A 20,117-nucleotide genomic window follows, 5' to 3' on the forward strand; every position below is an offset into this window, starting at 1 on the left:
TTTTTTTTTCTGTCCTTTAGTTCAAGGACTCCAGAAAGTATGAACATAACAATAACAAAGGAATTTGATCTTTGAATAGAATTCTTCCTGATCGGTATGGAAATAAAAAAAAAATGAGCTTACAAAATACCGCGATTGTAAAAATATGAAAAATATTAGAAAAACGGACAGTATAAATATGTTGTAATAAAATTTCGATAAAAATGTGAAATATTTAGATTTTATATGAGAATATTGGAAAATGTGATTATGAATTGAAAATAAATGAGTAAATTTATTTATTTGTTTATTTTTTTTTTTTTTAATTAATATTAAATTCGGTATTTTAAAATAAAAATATACATATATTTACAGTGCCGAGATTATCTCGATCTTCCTACTCTGACATTTCATATAATTAATTATAAATATAAATGTATTTTCATTTCTTAAAAAAAAGGGAAAAATGGAGCCAGAGGAAATTTTTTAAAATTAAAAATTTCAAAAATTCACTTTTCTAGTTTTGGCGGTAAAATTAAATTTAAGTTTTTATAAAAAATTACGCATTGCTCTCAAAATTATGGTATTACAGAAAAAAGTTTCAAGACAATTTTGTAAAAAATTTAACTAGCTACAAAAAAAATTTTTTGTTATAAATCGATAAATTGAAAATTTCAAAAGTTATAGTTTTTTTTAAATAGACGAAATTAAAATTTGATTTTTTAATTGCATCCATTTTGCCCTCTTTTTGTTGCCTTACATAAATTTCAAAAAAATTTCAATTTTACACTTCGAATATTAAAAAAATTCAAGCTACTAATTATTTTAAATAATTTCATGAAAATGCACACCTCAAAAAACTAAAATGACACAAAAATATTAATTAATTAATAATAATTAAACAAATTAAATATTTATAAGCTACTAGGTCATATTCTGCACTGACCTAAAGCCGATGCGAAAAAAATAAAGTCATAAAATTGGATACTTTTACTGAAATTGCGTTTCCGTCCATGCGAACATTATAAACTGCGGACTTGCGGATGCAATTTTCCGGCATAATAATCAAACTAAATCGATCTAGAACCCCGACAATTTATTCAGAAAGACTTTTTCTTGCACAATTATTTCGCATCACAGTGAAAAATCGAAAAAGTTACAAAAATTTTAAGGTGTGCAAAAATATTGTCACCTAAAAAAAAAAGTCTTACCCCTACTTTAAAACATGTAATATATTTTCGAACGTTTGTTACTGTATGCTTTATTTCTAAATCTATCAGCGCTATTTTCATAAATATGACGACGTTGGTACTTTTTGAGCCTAGGAATCATAATTGACCTCGACCAATCGGCGATCTGCACACTCGGGACTATTTCGAAATTAGAGTTCGCATATCCCGTTGGCCCGATTGCCATCAAGGCATCAATTTCATTGTGATTATTAATATTTTGATTGAGAATCGGAATTTTCAAGGCGTCCGAAGACATCGCGTAGTCAAAACTTTGATCTTTGAAACTTGTCGGCGGGTTTATGGGCACACCGAGATACGGATTTATCAGTGACTGGATTTGCTGATGCGCTAACGCTGTTTGATATCCTGGACTTCCATAGTCAACTTGAGGCTGGCCGGAACTTTGATGATTTTGGTCATGGCCGGTTTGGTAACTGATCGGGTGATTCAGTGCGTGAGTATGCGCAGTAGGTTGATCTTGATCTTTGTGCTCTACTTGATAGTTATCATTATTATTATTTGTGTGATGATTATTATTAGAGTGAACTGGAGATCCTATAGTTCCGGTGATCAGTCCAATAAGTTTTGTTAATTGAGCGGTTTTTGTTGAAGTTTCTTGAAGCGGCAGTGGACCTGGAGGATCCGAGTGTTCAGGCTGGGGTTGATAACTATCGCCATTACTTCGTGGATCTTCGTTATGTAGCAATGGCTGAGTTGATTTTGTTGGTTTGATTAACAGCAAACCTGCCTCATTCCCTGGGCCGTCTGTAAATCGTTACGTCAGTCAGTCACGTCTTATTATTATTATTCATAATATTATTATTAGTTTTGGTTATTGTTATTGGTGTTATTATTATTTATCGTATCAAAGAATAAAAATTATCTAGCAGACATGTCTATAAGAAAAATTGGATCGCTATCGAAATTCGGTTTATTGGAAAATTCACCGAAATTAGTCTTTTCATAGTTTTAACTCCTTCTAATTATTTATGATGGAAGAAATCATCAAAATTTCTGCTATTCGTAAATTTAGCTATCATCCATTTATTTACTTATTTTTTTTGAAATCCATTAATAAAGCGCTTACTCTTATTACCTGCATTAGAACCGCGAATTTCAATATCTGCTCAGTCAATCAAAACACGCCTACATTAGACCAAAATAATTTGCCAAATTTTGAATTATCAGTTTGTTCCCGGAGGCATGAAACGTCAGCCTTTAACTGACTAAATTAATTTCTGGCTTCATCTCAGTTTCACTCTGTTATTATAATCAACTAAATCAACTGTTTGATTTGAACATGCGTTATTGCACTGAGAAAAAATTTCTCTTCGGACAATTAAATCATTTTTGTTAAATTCTGTTAAACTAATATTTATTTGGGACAACTAAATTTTATTATGTCAACATAATCTATTTTGTCATTTCTAACAAATGATTTAATAGACTCTATTTGATTGACATTAATATTTCTCTCCCTAAGATAATAAAATCATTTGGTAAAGTTACGAAAATATTTATTTAATAGACAACTAAATTATTTTATAGTGCAAACAAACTCAAATCTTAAAGCAAAATATTATTATATTAACTCTAATAAATATTACTTAGACACAGAAAAATATATTCATTTAGAATAAATATATATTTGTTCGAGGTTAATAAATATATATTTAAACCCAATGATTATTGATTTAAAAAATGAGAAATTCATTTAATTAAAATAAATAACAGAGTTCTATTGTCATTAATTAGTAATGAATAATGTGAATTAAATCAATTTTTAGTTATAAATAGATATCAATTAAAAATAAAAATGATTTGAATCATTTTAAATTAAATTGAATGAGAAAATAATATATATAAGTTATGAAGTAAATTTTTTTTTTTATTTATCTAAAATGAACTTTTTATTTTTGTATATATCGAGAATAAGTATTCAAGAAAACATTAATGTCTTAACGTAATACAAGATATATTACCATACAAAAAACTGTAGTCACTCTGTTGAATAATAGAGGTGTACCCGTGCCATAAACGCTTCAAGTTGGGAATATATAAACTCTGAAATAAGTTTCTCACCAGGGACACTACAAGCTGTGGGCGCGATCTAGCGGCGAGCACCGAACTACTCCCGCTGCTGTTGGCTTGCATCAAGACTTAAGCTAAAAGAAAAATTTTTTGGGAGAAAAGATAAATATCGTTGTGAAGAAGTTATGGTGCTAGGCAGCAGCAGCGGGAGTAGTTCGGTGCTCGCCGCTAGATCGCGCCCACAGCTTGTAGTGTCCCTGGTAAGAAACTTATTTCAGAGTTATTATATTCCCAACTTGAAGCATTTATGGGACGGGTTACCCGCTATAAATTAGCCAAGTGACGCGAACCCTTTTTTGATAGTAATAAAGCGGTATCCTGCATTACACTATGACATTAATGTTTTATATTAATGTTTCCCTGAACAATTTTTGTCATAGTACAAAAAAAAAGTACGTGTCAAGAAAATTAATTATTTTTCTAAATATGCATTTATTCAATTGTTAAATAAATATTCTGTCATTTTAAAATAATATTTAATTATTTTTAGTAACTCATTCTCTGAGGCTCACTAATATATTTCATAATGACTACTCTATAAGCTCTACAGGTAATCAATGTGATTTAATGTTTGCTACTTAACGCGTAATTATCTTTACTAAATATTTTATAGATTCTAATAATTTGTTTTGTTGGTGGATTATAAAATATTTAGTTGAAACAACCAAATATACAATTCGCAGTGAGCAATCAAATCATTTTGTTTTCATAACTAAAATTTAGTTGTCAGAAGAAAAATTTTTTCTCAGTGTGGTATTAAATTTTTTTTGTTTTGACTGACTTCTGACATTAAAACTCTAAATTTAAGTGCAGGTAATTATGGAAAATTTAGCGTCTAGCAGGGAATAATAGTATATTACACACCAAGGGAGAAAAGTAAGACATTCTGACCCGCGTGTAAAAATGCCTACTCGAGCTGAAGGCGAAGGTGAAAAACGCGCGGATTGGGATGTCCTGCCTTCCGTGGGCTGAATATAAATTTTTCACCAAATCTGCACCTTCTCCCCTCTAAACAGGGCAGGAATTTAAACTTTCGGTGCAGGTATGGAAAAAAATATTATTTCAGATCTAGTGTGATGGCAGTTACCTCAGATTCTTCTGAAATCGTTTTGTTTCATCCCTTGTGACATAACGTACTATTAGTACAGTTCAAAATTTTTCTGTTAGTGACTACGAGTTAACAGTCATTATTAGTTATTATTATTATTAGTAATATTATAATAATAATTGCTTAGAGTGGAAGATCGAGAAAAATTTTTTAGTTTATTAATATAAAATATTAATATTATTTATAAATAAATATTGTTTGTATGAATCATTGTGCTTGTTAAAATTATTTAATGAATATCAAGTAAATTATGCAGTCGTTAGTTTTGTTACTTTGTAAAGTACATAGATAAAATATATTGTTATTTACTTCATAAGAGGAATATCTGATGCTTCGCATAAAGTTGATTTATTTATTATTCAAATTTACTTTGTGAATATGTTTTGAATAATATGATAAAATAATAATGAGGGATTGTTATTATGTTAAAATATTAATTAAGACTGTGGAACATACCGTTGGCTGCGTCATAATGGCCGTTGTTATAACTCTCGGGTGAATTGTACGAGTCATGACTTGGTGGAGGCCCGTCATAAGAATAATCTTTGAAATAAAATAAATTTAATTATTATGAAAAAAAAATTACGGAGTATAAAAGGGTGATGAATTTTTTTTTTCTTACTACATGAACAGAAAATAATGGTAACTGTTCCTAGTACGTTTGCATTTATATTATGATAATGATTCCTATACATTATGGGAATCATTATCATAAAATAAAGAATTTTATAATTTTATAATAATTATTACCATAATGTTATGGTAATATTTACTATGATGGTATAGGAATTAAACCCATATAGATATTAATGGTTACCATAATTTCTACGGGTGCTATTCCTACAGTCGATTAAAAAAAAAACTGTTACCATACGATATGGGAACCATTCTCATAATATATTGTAATTGTTACCATAAATTTCTCTCTGTGTAGATATTTTACCCGATGAAAAAAGATTTTGTACAATTGTATAAAATTATATACAAAAAATGGCCCGATCTAATTGTATACAACTGTATAAAAATTGTATACAATTCTACACAGAAAAAAAACAGATATCTTGAGTCAAGAAAATATTTTTGAAGACAAACGTTTTCGGGAACCAAGTCAAAATTTTCTTGAGCCAAGAAAATTCGTCTTGGTTGGAGAAGATTTCTACTTTATCTGAGAAAATTTAGGTCTCCAAAAAAATTTTCTTGAATCAAGAATATTTACCTTCAGTCGAGAATTTTTTTTTTGTGTGTATACTAAATGTATACAAGTCTATATAATTATATACAATTTTATACAAATTGTATACAATTCTATATAATTATATACAATTTTATATAATTACAACATATAGAATTGTATATAATTATATAGAATTGTATACAATTTGTATAGAATCGTATACAATTTCTATACAAATTGTATACAATTGGATCGGGCCATTTTTTCTATCCAATTTATATATAGTCTATATATATAATTGCAACATATAGAATTGTATATAATTATATAGAATTGTATACAATTTGTATAGAATTGTATACAATTTCTATACAAATTGTATACAATTGGATCGGGCCATTTTTTCTATCCAATTTAAATATAGTCTATATATAATTATATATAGTCTACATATAATTGTATGAAATCTTTTTTCATCGGGTATTTATATTAGACAAGTTGAAAGTTACTGGCAGTGGAAGTCTTGATAACCCGGGTCAAAAATAAAACTTGAATTAGACTTGGTTTACCAAGTCGAAATTTGGAGCCGTTTTTCACAAGACAAACTCGACTTTTTTTTTACGGAGATATGAAATACATTGAGTTTTCGCCTTGGTTTAGACTTAACTGGCTTACTTAGCCACGATTTAAGGCGAAAAAGTTTGAATCAAGTCGAAATTGACTTGGTTTAGACTTATTCGACTTAAATTATAAGGCGAAAAAGTCAAAACTAAGGTGAAATAATTTTTGTATATTAAGGCGAAAGTAAGGCAAATAAATCGCGTGCCAAATTCCAAAAGGGCGTATAAAAGTTATACGCCCTTTTGGCTTTGAAGAACCAAAAGGGCGTATAATTTTTTTGTTTTTGGTGCCATTCGTTTTGTAAACATGTTCTAAGCCTTAAAATAAAAAAAAAATTTTCAAAGCCAAAAGGGCGTATATCTTTAGATACAAAGATACAAAGATCTAAAGATATACGCCCTTTTGGCGATAGTACGTCAAAAATTTTTTTTCTGCAGATCTTTACGTTTCGAGCGATTCTAAAAAGAATGACAAAAAAAATTTTTTTATACGCCCTTATGGCATGGAACCCTATCTAACTGCTGTAATACGCCCTTTTGGCATTTGGCACGCGAAATAACTTTTTTCGACTTGGTTCAGCAAGTCAAAAGTAAGATGAATGACTATCGTGCTCGAAGTAAAGATGAATAAGTTCAAACTAAGAACAATAAATACAAATAAGTTGAAACTAAGATGAAAAAAGTTCAAAAAGTTGAAAAAAATTTAAGTTTAAAAAGTCGAGAACTTATCGAAAATCGTCGGCAAATCGATAACTTCAAAAGAAAGTAAGGAGAAACAAGTCTGAATCAAGTTATATTTTTGACCCGGGTAATTATAAAAATAATAATAATTTGTATGCAAAAAAAAAACAGCTACCATGTTGCTGAGGTGGATTATAAGAGTATCCAGTGGGAGGGCTGTGAGCTACCGGCGAAGATTGGGCGATGAGTGCACTACTGGCCAACTGGGAGCCTAACGAAGCTGCGGCTTCGCCTCCTGAAGAAATAACTCTTCCGGCGGTTTGAACGACGAAACCGCCGCCTTTGATCAGGTGACCTTTAAACGCAATAGCGCTACCTGCTATTGCTTTTACCGCTTGGATTACGGTATTTATAATGGCTTTTTTGAAGTCCCAGATACTGAAAGGCTTCTCGTACTGCAATTAGTTAATTTTTACAGAAAAAAAAATTTGTTACTTAGCGGTTACATTTTTTTTTACATAGAGGAACCCGGGGCAAAATGAGATACTATCTTAGAGACATAAAATTTTTTTTCCTTAAAAAGTTTTGATTACAATGTATGGCAAATATGGGGTGAGTTAGTCAGCCCGAACTTTACAGCCGATTTATAGTTTATAGTAAAAATGTTTTTTGTTTGCAACCGTAAATCAATTTATCTTTCAAACTCAGCTGTTTCCAGTTTTCAGTAAAATAATTCAGATAACAAACATTCAAAAATCATTTTGCCTCGGGTTCTATATACTTTTTTGCAGACTGTAACATAATATTGATATCAATATTTATTTATTTTATTGAAAAGGTTCAAGGTTTAAATTATTTTCTGTGCTCGTATTGGGCAAACTCACAGGTATGCAACAACATTTTCTAGGCTGCTTATCCTTAACCCTGTGAAGATTTAAACTTTGTATAAACCAAAACTACCCGTGTGAATACACGTACTCTATTCAATACCAAAGTCTCGAATTTTTGAGATCGAGTTTAGATGCTATCAAATATCCCGATAAACATTTTAAATCTCAGTAAGCTCACTAGAGCTTTGTTAAAGTTTGGTGTAACCATACATATATTAATCATCTCTTCGTGTTTAATTCCCAGGTGCTCATACACACGAGAACCAATAGCACACTAGCTGTGTCTAATTTTACTCGAGTAGATCAATCGATATTTGCTGCTATAGTTTACCTTATTAACTTTTGAAATTTTATACTGCTATTATATGTTGGTGCAGTCTGATGATGAAAACGGAGCGTCAGGAGATATGAGAATATTTACTTTTCAATTTTTCTCACCCTCATATTCAAATACCTGATGCTTTAACTGGGTTTCAACATAACTATCCGTTTCATCATGTTGATATTTACTGAAGGTTGTTTGTTTTCTGGGATATTCAGTTTACTTTGCACTTCGGTCTTTACATTTTTTAAAAACAATATCACGTGTGAAAATAGTATATTACACAGTTTTTATACCTATCAAATTTTACGAAAGAATTATTCTTTTAACAAAACTCACTTTGCCCTAAAATAATTTTTTTTTTTAATGGCTATTTTTTTATGATTTTTTAAAAATCTAAATAACAATAAAAAAATTTAGCGAATTCAGGATCAAAGAAGTAATTGTTTTGATGCCTATATTTTCCTCAGCTTCCTCTAATATATTGGGAAAACTGGGTCACAACGGAACCTTAGCAAGTAATTAATTTCTGTGGCTTTTGAATAATATTAATTTTGATTAAAAAATTTCTTTTTCCATGCTTTCATTGTTTGATGACCCGTTGTACCCTAGCAATTTATATGACATTTAAAAATTTTTGATATAAATATATATATATATATATTAGGGTGATCCAAAAAATAACAAACTTTTTTTTTTCTTCCAAACAGGTTCAAAAATTTCGATTAGATAAAAAAAGACGCCTGTGAAAATTAGAGCTCTTAATATTAACATTAAGAGGTTCCTCATCGCACTTTTCTATTTTCCATAAGAATAACATGGGAAAAATTTTTTTTACGCCTTCTGATTTTTATAAGTAGCTAACGATGCGTCATAGGAATAAATGCCAGGCATATTTTTGTAGGGAATTGAATGCTCTACAAAAAAAGATTCTTATCATTTTTTGAGGAATCTATTTGTTCAAAAGTTATTTGAGGTTGAAGTCGAATTCATATTAAATTTTAAGATTTTCTACTTTTCCGGCGAAACTATCAGACTTATTACAAAATATCATTGGACCTTTTTGTAGACAATTTTATTCCCTAAAAGTTATTTCTAATAAAGTTTTTTCGAATTCCGCATTGTTTTCTAGTTATTTTTATTCTAATGTCAAGCTCTTAAAATCGATCAGAAGACTATTTTTTTATGAGCTTGACATTAAAATAAAAATAACTAGAAAACAATGCGGAATTCGAAAAAAACTTCATCAAAAATAACTTTTAGGAAATAAAATTGTCTACAAAAAAGGTCTGATGATATTTTGTAATAAGTCTGATAGTTTCGCCGGAAAAGTAGAAAATCTCAAAATTTAATATGAATTCGACTTCAACCTCAAATAACTTTTGAACAAATAGATTTCTCAAAAAATGATAAGAATCTTTTTCTGTAGAGCATTCAATTCCCTACAAAAATATGCCTGCCAATTATTCCTATGACGCATCGTTAGCTACTTATAAAAATCAGAAGACGTAAAAAAAATTTTTCCCATGTTATTCTTATGGAAAATAGAAAAGTGCGATGAGGAACCTCTTAATGTTAATATTAAGAGCTCTAATTTTTACAGGCGTCTTTTTTTATCTAAATGAAACTTTTGAACCTGTTTGGAAGAAAAAAAAAAATTTGTTATTTTTTGGATCACCCCAATATATATATATATATATATATAAATTTAAATTAAATTGAAAACTAAAATGGAGATAAATATTTGCACAGTATGAGAAGTTACTGTCTGTGTTGAAAAATAAACAAGATCGGATTAAAATAGTGAGATCATACCTGAGTATTACCTTTTATATAAAGTGAGTGAAGAACTGGCTCAGAAACTAACACCAGCACCTTTATTTATCTCGTCAATGCAGTGTGTAAAGAGAGGAAAAGAAAGGGATAAAAGTTTAAAAAACCAGGAGAAAGAAAAAGAAATTTAAGAATAAAAAATAAAAATTATTCTTGGATAAATTTCCCTCCATAATCGTAATCTACTCTAACATTATTTCTATGTGTTTATCTGTGACCCAGATTAATTGCAACTTCAATAACATGACGATAATTACAATTGTTTTATTCGACTAGCAGGTTCGTGGAGAAATTTTCAGTGATTAAAAAATAATTATTTAAATTATCCTCTGACTCTAGCAATGATTTCATTAAAATATCAACTACCAAACTTTTAGGTCGGTTACAAATTTTTTTTTTTTGCTTAATTCGAAAAATTTTTCCAATGACGGGTAAAATGGGTCAATGTGTTTTTTTTTTAACATTTTTACAGAATTTTTTTTTTATTTTCATGTAAAAAATAAAAGAAGAAAATGGACATAATTTTACTGGCACATTTTTACATGGGGTAAAATGGGCTGATAAAAAAAATTTTAAACAGTAAACTTAATCAGACAGTTGATCAGTTTTATTTTCTTTCCTCAGATATTAATTTTTTTTTTTTTTTTCAATGAAAGAAAATTAATAAAATTTTTAAAAATAAAAAATTATCGATAGTATTTTTATTATTATTACTTACAGGTTGGACGGGTGCGCCATAAGAGTCGTAGGCATGACCACCACCACTGCTGCCACTACTGGACCCTCCAGATAATCCAGTAACTCCATTTAATACGGAACCAGCAATTCCAGATATAAAATCTCCACTACCTGATCTCTTTATCCTCTCTCGCATGATTGCCTCGTAATTGGGGTCGTTATAAAGCTTGTAAGCATTAGTGGCAAGCTCATCGATCCTTCTCATGGCATCCTCGTTAAGAAGTATCTCTTGAGCTTGACCTAAGTCCGAATTTATTTCAAAGTTATCTCCCTTTCTCTTGTCATTTTTATTCGTGATAGTACGTAAGCTCTCGTACTGTGCAATCGACTCAAGTTGGTTCTTCGTGTCCCGTTTTGTCTGTTTGTAGACTGACAGACGATCTAACTGTGAGGCAGCTCGTCTCAAAAAATCATCGCTTGATATTTCCGATGAGGACGATAGAGTTGCGAGGGTCAGTAATAATACTGACAGCTGAAAAAAATTTTTTATTAGTTTTCTTTTTTAATTCAACCTTACGAAGTCGACGTCAGAGTATATAGTAATCGATGGTCCTTTTTAATTGGCGGTTTGATGAATTTATGAGATGATTTAATGAGGATAGAAATCAACTAAAAAGCAACCGGGTGTTTTTCAAATCGTTGTTTTTCACAGCTATGATAAAACGCGATGTTATAAACCGATTTGAGTAATTATTTTGGCATTACACTTGTCACCACACTCGCTTTAATGCGCGCATTACACGATTTATATGTTTAATAAGATTAAAAAAATTTTAAAATAACGTAGTCGTAGGGTGAAGGACCTAGTACTCCATCACTCCTTGTATTTGTATATTTATATTTAGTAAAATTTAGTAAATATAGATATACAAATCTATGAGTAATCGAGTACTAGGTCCCTGATCGGAAACTGGGTCTCTTACGTTGGGATTCTTAAAATATTAAATTTTGTTGAGGATGGGCCGAAAAACGGACCCCTAGAGTTCCCAGAGCAAAATGGGCCGTGCACTGCAAAAAAATGATGTAAGTCAACGCTATCTCGGTATTAAAGTTATCGATGTTAAATTTAACCCCGAAAATTGCATTAAATTAACATCTGTAGCGGTGTTAAAATTTTTCCCTGTTGTTTAATTTTGAAGTATCAGAAGCAAAATCGTTTTTCAAATACAAAAAAATAATTATAATATTGGCCGAACTAAGTTTTAATTAAACTGAGTAAGATTTAGTGTAATAAATATGCTTTTACTTTACTAAGTTTACTCAGGATTTAGTTCGGCCGAACACGGCGATTGTTCCTAAATAATTAATCTGATAAGCGATCGAAAATTTCAGCAATTTATTATGTTTAATAAAAGTGTCATTTTTTATTTCAAAGGTAATGGAATTTTTTTTTAACTTCCCGCTAAAAAAATTGCAAATTTTCAAAAAAAGGGAAGTTATTGCAATAACCATGGTTTCGATCCGATTTTCGAAAATCGAGTTTTCATCAGATGTCGACGTTTTGAGGTCCTAGGAAGCTATTCTGACTAATCCCGGATGGACGTCCGTGTGTATGTATGAGTGTGAACTTTTTTTTGTTCGACGAGATCTTTGAAACGAATCAACCGTTTTGAACGTCCTTGGTGGCAATCGAAAGGACTTACCAAAACTTAGAATTGATTAGATTTTGGGGTAGATCAGTTATGTAGTTTACGAGTTATACGAAGAATAAAAATAAAATTTTTTTTTTGTTTTTGGTTTTTTGCGTATAACTTATAAACCACTTGCATGATTTGCCTCAAAATGTATTCAGTTTTAAGTCTTGTTGAGCCCTTTCGATTACCACTAAGTACGTTCAAATCGGTTCATTCGTTCCAAAGATATTGTCGTACAAAAATTATAATTTTTCAGTGAAAGTACGTTTTATCGGCCAACTTTACAAGTATTAATGTTTACAAGCTCCCTGAGCTCGGAAACAGCGGGAAGTTTTGGGGCTGGTCCGCAGGGTCAGGCGGTTTTCAGATTTTTTTATCTCAATTAACGATAATTTGAATATTGTAACAAAATATTATTTTGATTTTTCTTTTGTTTTTAAAATTTTTAAATATTTGTATTTACACCCTTATTCTCCGATCGGAGTCAATTTACTCCTTATGTACGCGGTTGCATAACACCGCTACCCTGATATCAGTTCATTTTAACACCGATTTTTTACAGTGCAGAGTAAAATATATTTTTTGTACCTCAATTACCCCCCCCCCCTCCTTCCCATTCTCTATCTTGCTTATATTAATAATAATTACATTTTATTTAATTGGCACCAATTCATTAAAATAAATAATTTCGAGTAAAAAATTATAAAATCAAAATTTAATTAAATTTTCAAGTGAAAATTATGAAAGATAAATTAAAAAATGAAATCCGTCGTAAAACGATAATTTTATATCAAATTTCCAGTTTCCAATATTTAAAAAAAAATTTTAACCCATGTAATATATACTAGTCATTAAAAAAGAGAAACTCAATGTGATAATAATAATAAATTTTTTTTTAATGCCTAAAAAATAGTAAATTTTCTTATTCTATATATATATATATATATATCTGTTGATAAATATTTTCGACCACTCATCATCATAAAGCGTTCAGTTTAAAAAACTTTCTACTATTTAAAGTAATTCATAATTTTTAATTTTGAAAGATACATAAATTAAAATAATTATTTATAAAATTCTCATTTTTATTTTTTTAAAAGTAAAAAAAAAAATAGATGTCAAGTTTCAAGCAGAGATTTAATTATCAAGGAAATATGAAAGGTTGAAAAGTTTCATAATTTCTATAATAAAATCTTAACAATTATATAAATATTAATTATTCATCGTACGTCACAACCTACTATATATACATATATATATAAATATTTCCGGTATTTATGTAATTTAAATCATCCATATTATATTTTATAAAATAAGCTTTGGAAAAATATTTCATTAATGGCGGCTGGATTTAATTCAACAAATGTAGTTATTTAATTTCATATATATTTTAAGAACATCACAAAAAGTTGTAATAACATACTCTAATTATTGTATATCATAACGTATAAAAACTTTTAATATAAGAGACTGGTGGATTAAATTAATTAAATGTATGTTTTAATTTTAAAATAATATTTGCGCGTCATGATGAAAGAGGAGTCGGTTGGAGATAATTATTTTGATAGATACGAGATTATTTTGGTAATATAAGGTTTAGTATTATATATAAGGAAGTGGTTGGTTTGGATGCAAGTCAATATGAAATGTACATGCAGTAGCAAGTGGAGCAGCTCAGTTTGTTGTTTTGTTGGTGAAAGTCTGTAAGATGATGGGTATAATATCAAATTATATATAGCAACTTTACTTGTTCTATAAGACACCTACTACATATCTATATAAATATATATATAGATGAGACATCGGATTTATTCAACTCAGGATTATTTTAATACTCAATTCAATGTTAGTTTAAACATTTTATCAGAAAGGGAACAAAATTTTTGTTGAGATATAACTTGAAAATCATTTTAAGAAGGTCTACAGTAATTTTTGTTCAAACGTTTTTTTTTTTTAACAAAACCGCTAAATGCAGAATCAAGAACGAGGCTCGATGCATTACTCTAATCTAGCAATCAATGTTTTAATTTTTTTTTAATTTATGATGAAGTTAGTAGACAATTTTCAGATGTTTTTTTCAGCAGATCAATCGAAAAAAAAAAAAAAAAAAAAAATGCACATGTAGAAAATTAAAAAAACTGTAAGTGCAATTTTTCAAATTATTTTTTTTTTTATAATTTATCGTTTTGAAAAAAATTTAAAATTTATTAGACGTCAGATAACTTCAGTAGCACAAAAATTTTTATTTGTTTAAGAGAAAAACGTGGAATTTCATTTACTGCGCAAGTGCAACGAGGGTAGAACCGTTCGCCGACTTGAGCGTGATAGAGAAAAAAGTTCAGGCCTTTTTTAATGATTTAAACAAAATTTTTTTTTATTTTTACGTGGAAAAAATACTACAGAAAAATTTTTTATGCACTGACGGTTTCATCGCAATGTTTTTATGTAATTTATGGAAATAGTTATTTTACATACAGGAAAAGGGTTTTAACATATCGCGTTTTGAGTGACGTTCAGACGTACAGAACAATAAGGAGCCCCTATGGCGCTTGGAAATTATAAGTGTGTAAATTATTTCTTTGCCGAATGTCGTTTATCTAAAAATATGAAAATGAAAACAAATTTTTAATTTCTTTTTTACGCTGTGAGGCTCGCGATTAGTACTGGGAACTATAAGAGGGCAGATAAAAAATTTTGTTTGTCAAATCACTCGATTTTTTTCAGCAGAAAGTGTATAAATATAAAAATGTTTTTTTTTTTATGATCATTTTGTTAACGCAACCCGGGAAGTACAAGGGCGTAAAAAAGAATAAAAATTCGCACTTTATATTTATATACTTCAGAATAAAAAATATGTCAATTATACAAATAATATATTTAAGTTGCAATGCCATTCTATGAAAAGGATTTATATGATGTAAAAATAATTCATTTAATTGATAAAAATGTTTCCGCTAATTTGCGCTCCGTGTGAGAGGAACAAAAATTTTTTTTCAACCAATTGAAAATTGAAAACAAGTTATCTTGTAAACTTGTATAAAAAAACAATAATAAAAATAAAAATTACGACGCATTTTTTAAGAATTAAAGGCATTCATTTTTTTGATAAAATTCAAAAATAAATTTATCAGCTTCTAGAGCTCTAAATATTGATGTCAAGTAAAAACTCAATAAAGCCTTTTTTATAGTAAATTTAAAAAGCCACAAAAAAGATATCATTAATTATTTTCATATTTTTGATATTTACGCCGAAATATCAATCCTAAGTTTTAAACGGTATCACTAAAATTTTAAATTCAAATTTTTTTTGTGTACCAACAACTGCATTGATAAAAAAAATACTAGTGTAATAATTAAGTAACAAATCAATAGACTTATTTTTTGCCTCTGTTGAATAATAAATAAGTCAAGAAAAAAAGTAACGGTTCCCGTATCACTGAGTAAAAGTGATCTTGAGAGTCTCGTCCTTGATCTTGACGTCGACCTCAATACCCAACATAATAATAATAATCGCCAATCGCGAACTCCATTAATACAAAAACCTACATATAGTTAATTGATTATTTTCCTACCCACATATCTTCTATCTCTTCTTCCTTATTTTTATTTATTTATAAAAAAAAACAATCTCGATTTCTACAATCGCTTTCTAAATCGTATCACATGTCAATAAAATTATTAAACAAAATTAAACAAACTCTTGTTTAAATAATTTTGAAAAGTTTATTTAAATCATATAATTTAAATATATCTACATAAATATATGTTACACACATATATAAAATATATAAACTCTCGAAAAAGGTTACGGGCACGAATGGAAAACTTTCACGAGCATCCAACTTATTGGTAGTATTTAAATTTACACAGGATCAAATATTCGAAGTTTTTTTTTAAATTTGAATTTGAAATTTTAAGTTTGATAATAATTTCATCTTTAAATTCATAAACTATTGGGTAAGTAGAAAAAAAATATAAGGAAAAATAAATCACTAATTTTCCGAGCCACTATTTTGTAATTAATTATTTTGTTGTTAGATAACTTTAATTATTAGTAACCGTTAGCCGGTGGTTTAATTAATCAGATATCACAGCACATGATGAGATAATTATAATACAATATTATATATAATATATCCATGTCACGAAACATAGGTAATTCTTCATAAGTACCTTCATGATAGACCAACTCGCGATGGTACGTCAGAATAACACACGGGCACTCTCACTTTACTCACTGAGCTGTACTATCGTCATTCCACTTTATTTATATTGACCCCCACTTGGTTTATTTAACACGTGCATCCCTTTCGAAAATATATTTATATTTTTAATTAATTTATTTATTCATTTTAAACGTGAGTGCGCGAGTGTTAATGCAAAATTTATTTAACAAGATTTAAATTATATTTTTCGTCGAATTATTTATTTATTGATCGTAAATAAAAAATGTCAGGGTACTGAAATTATAGAAATTTATTTTTTATGAAAATTAATTATTGAATTTTTAATTATTCTATAATTATTGGGCGCGACTTTTATTTATGTTCAGCTGGTTTACAAATTTTTTTATTAAGAATTCATTTTATCGACTTTCGGGCTCTGTAATAAAACACCCGCGAAAATATAACCCGAAGACGAAATATTGTCATATATTTGAGATATTTCAATCACGATTACATTGTAAAAAAAATTTGAAGTGGATTAAGCGGATTAATTCCGAAGTTATTATCGGGCGGATGATGATTTTTATTTTTTATTTTATTTCCTGACAGTGAAATTCATTCCGGAGGAGAGTTTATTTTAATTATAGAATTACTCAAAAATAATTCCCGGATAAAAAAAAAAGGATATTCACTCTGTATGCGGATTCATTTCGCCTACTTCGAAATTACGAGTGACGAAATGAATCCGTATTGAAGTGAAGTTCGTATTTACTTTTTACTTTTTATCGTGCTCGGACAAATTACAGTTTTCAGTGCAAAAACAGGGCCCTCGTATAAAAGACTTCAAGCTGCGCTGTAATAATTAAGATTTCTTCTTGTAATATAAAGTAATTAAAATTACAGACACAAAATTTTACAGTTTATATCACAAAATTTAAAGGTAGAAAACCTTTAGCTTTCAAGGACTGAAAAAAGTATTATGTGAAACTGTAACGTCTCCGAAATAATGTGATTTTTACAGTTTCGAAGTATAGGGACTTTGCTGACATTTTAAACTGTAATAAATTTTTGACATAGGGTAGAGGTACCGTTTTTGGCCACTTCAAGGCCAGTTTTGGGCACTTGAAAAGATAAAATAAAATAATTTGTAAAAGATGCAATGAAATAATTTATTTTTAAAATGTGTTCATTAGGGTGAGACAAAAAAAAAACCAACCTATCGAATTTACGTCTTAAAAAGGATCTATATATCAAGAAAAAATTCTCCCATTGGGCAAAATTTTTAGCTCAATTTTAAAAGGTGTCGGTAGCCATTTGAAATTTCCCATTTAAATAACATGCAAAAAAAATTTTTTTCATTAAAAATATTATAACTTTTGAACCGTGTGAGATAAAAATTCAGCTCTAGAATATTTTTGCAGGGCATTACATTTCTTAAAAGAAAGTCTTGGGAGTCGAATTTGTAAACTAGATATTTCGTACGGTGTCACGACTAAATATCCGCGACAATATAACCGCGACAAAATAACCGACGACAAAATAACCGAATGACAAAATAACCGAATGACAAAATAACCGAATGACAAAATAACCGTATGACAAAATAACCGACGACAAAACACACAAAAACCATGATAAAAGGGCGGTTATTTTGTCATTTGGTTATTTTGTCATTCGGTTATTTTGTCATTTGGTTATTTTGTCATTCGGTTATTTTGTCGCGGTTATATTGTCGCGGTTATTTTGTCGTTGGATATTGTGTTACGGAACCATTTCGTATACTAACAGGCTATCAAAGTCTAGAGTAAACAGAATCATACAAATTTAAGGCTTTATTTAGATTTTCCAAATACTTTTCTTTTATTGTGATCGATAACAAAATGTTATTTATAACAACGTGGATATTTTTGGTGATTTCATTGCACTACATGTAGAACAAATTTTCTCGTAGTATTGACATTTTTAATAATAAAGCCTTAAATTTGTATGATTCTGTTTACTCTATACTTTGATGGCCTGTTAGTATACGAAATAGCAAGTTTACAAATTCGGCTCTCAGGACTTTTTTTAAAGAAATTTAATGCCATACAAGAATATTCTAGAGCCGAATGTTTATCTCACACGGTTCAAAAGTTATAATATTTTTAATCAAAAAAAATTTTTTTGCATGTTACTTAAATGGGAAATTTGAAATGGCTACCGACACCTTTTAAAATTGAGCTAAAAATTTTGCCCAATGGGAGAATTTTTTTCTCGATATACAGGTCTTTTTTAAGACATAAATTCGATAGGTTGATTTTTTTGGCTCATCCCAGTGTTCATGACACTTGTATCCCACTATTACAATGAAAATTCATTTAATATTTTTTCATTAATTGAAACAAAGTATTAAATGTCCAAAAATGGAACAGTGGCCACAAATGGTACTTCTACCCTACATTTAATTTTTTATACTGTTTTTTTTTTTCGTCTGCATTAAAAAACGCGTTTAACTTCAATTATGAACGTTTTTTGACTTTTTATAAGAATTTTTGAAGAACGAGGTCTGGAGATTTGAAATTTCTTTACTCTTGAATTTATCAGTTCCAAAAATGATCAACTCAAATTTCAGAATTGTCTCAAATTTTGAACATTCATTTCATTCGATTCTGTAATTCTCTAAATGTATCAATCAATTTATTTTTTATGCACTAAGAGAACAATTCACTTGAGCCAAATGAGATTTGTTTCAGGCAAATAAATCCCATATATGAATGAACTCAATCAATACTTATTTGAGACAAAGGTATGGTTCATTTGAATGTAATAATGATTTGTTTAGGGTTAACAATTCTGGATTTGAATGGTTGCACTGTAGCGCCATTTGTTAGCTACAAACAAATATATATTCCAGTGAAATAAATGATTTTGTTCAGTCAAATAAATCTATTTATTTGGCTCAAATAAATTGTTCTCTCAGTGCACCTATGAACTACCAGATAGAATTTAATATTATTGTCGGCTATCTCCCACCTACTTTTCGCTAACGGTATTCTCTTACCAAAAATGTAGTACATAAATTTTAGGAAGAGTTCTTATTATGAAATTATTCGTACATCATTACATTGCCTAAAATACATATTTTAAAAAAAATATGAGGTGACCTGGTTTTGGCATAGGAAATTTAGTAAATTTTTTTTTAGATTAATAAAATAAAAAGTAAAATTTATTGTTCGCTTATTAATATAGAAATAATGAATAGAAAGCTCGTTAAAAAAAAAAATTACTTGATGTGATGAAATGTATTTAACAATTGTTATATATATAAACACAATTGTTATACATTGTACAGGTGCACAAACGTATATGCGTATAAAGAGTGTTGGGATTTTTTTTACACACATGACATGCATAAAACACTCAGTGTACATCATTGTCACTTAGCGAGTGTAATAAATGAAAAATTTATATATTATTATTCACAACGTACATTTAAGTATAATTTTTTTTTTTTACATGAAAGCAGTGAAGTTTTCTTTTATTTTAAAAATTAAATTTTTTTGTCACTACATATAAGAATTATTTTTTACTAAATTATAAAATTATGATTTTGTTTGTTAATTAAATTTTTTTAATTACGAAATGAAATTATGGTTGATTAATAAAAAAT

General features: G+C 28.8%; 1 protein-coding gene across 1 annotated transcript; it reads right to left on the reverse strand.

Annotated features, from left to right (window-relative positions):
* Positions 1 to 306: 306 nt before the first annotated feature.
* Positions 307 to 16,536, reverse strand: LOC130671756 (uncharacterized). The gene is made up of 5 exons (XM_057475829.1): positions 16,476 to 16,536; positions 10,649 to 11,140; positions 7,061 to 7,340; positions 4,867 to 4,953; positions 307 to 1,976 (listed from the first exon to the last, which is right to left on the reverse strand). The coding sequence occupies exons 1-5, from the start codon at positions 16,479 to 16,481 to the stop codon at positions 1,198 to 1,200; spliced, it is 1,644 nt and encodes a 547-aa protein (XP_057331812.1). The 5' UTR covers positions 16,482 to 16,536; the 3' UTR covers positions 307 to 1,197.
* Positions 16,537 to 20,117: the final 3,581 nt, after the last annotated feature.

Source organism: Microplitis mediator, chromosome 7 (genome assembly GCF_029852145.1).
Source record: "Microplitis mediator isolate UGA2020A chromosome 7, iyMicMedi2.1, whole genome shotgun sequence".
Lineage (NCBI taxonomy): Eukaryota > Metazoa > Arthropoda > Insecta > Hymenoptera > Braconidae > Microplitis > Microplitis mediator.

What these genes read in the sequence shown, in the direction of transcription:
- LOC130671756 (XM_057475829.1), bottom strand. An exon ending in TAATCCACCTCAGCAACATG is followed by an intron (nt 4,954 to 7,060) that starts GTAGCTGTTTTT and finishes TTTATTTCAAAG; the next exon opens with ATTATTCTTATGACGGGCCT. An exon ending in CCATTATGACGCAGCCAACG is followed by an intron (nt 1,977 to 4,866) that starts GTATGTTCCACA and finishes AACGATTTACAG; the next exon opens with ACGGCCCAGGGAATGAGGCA.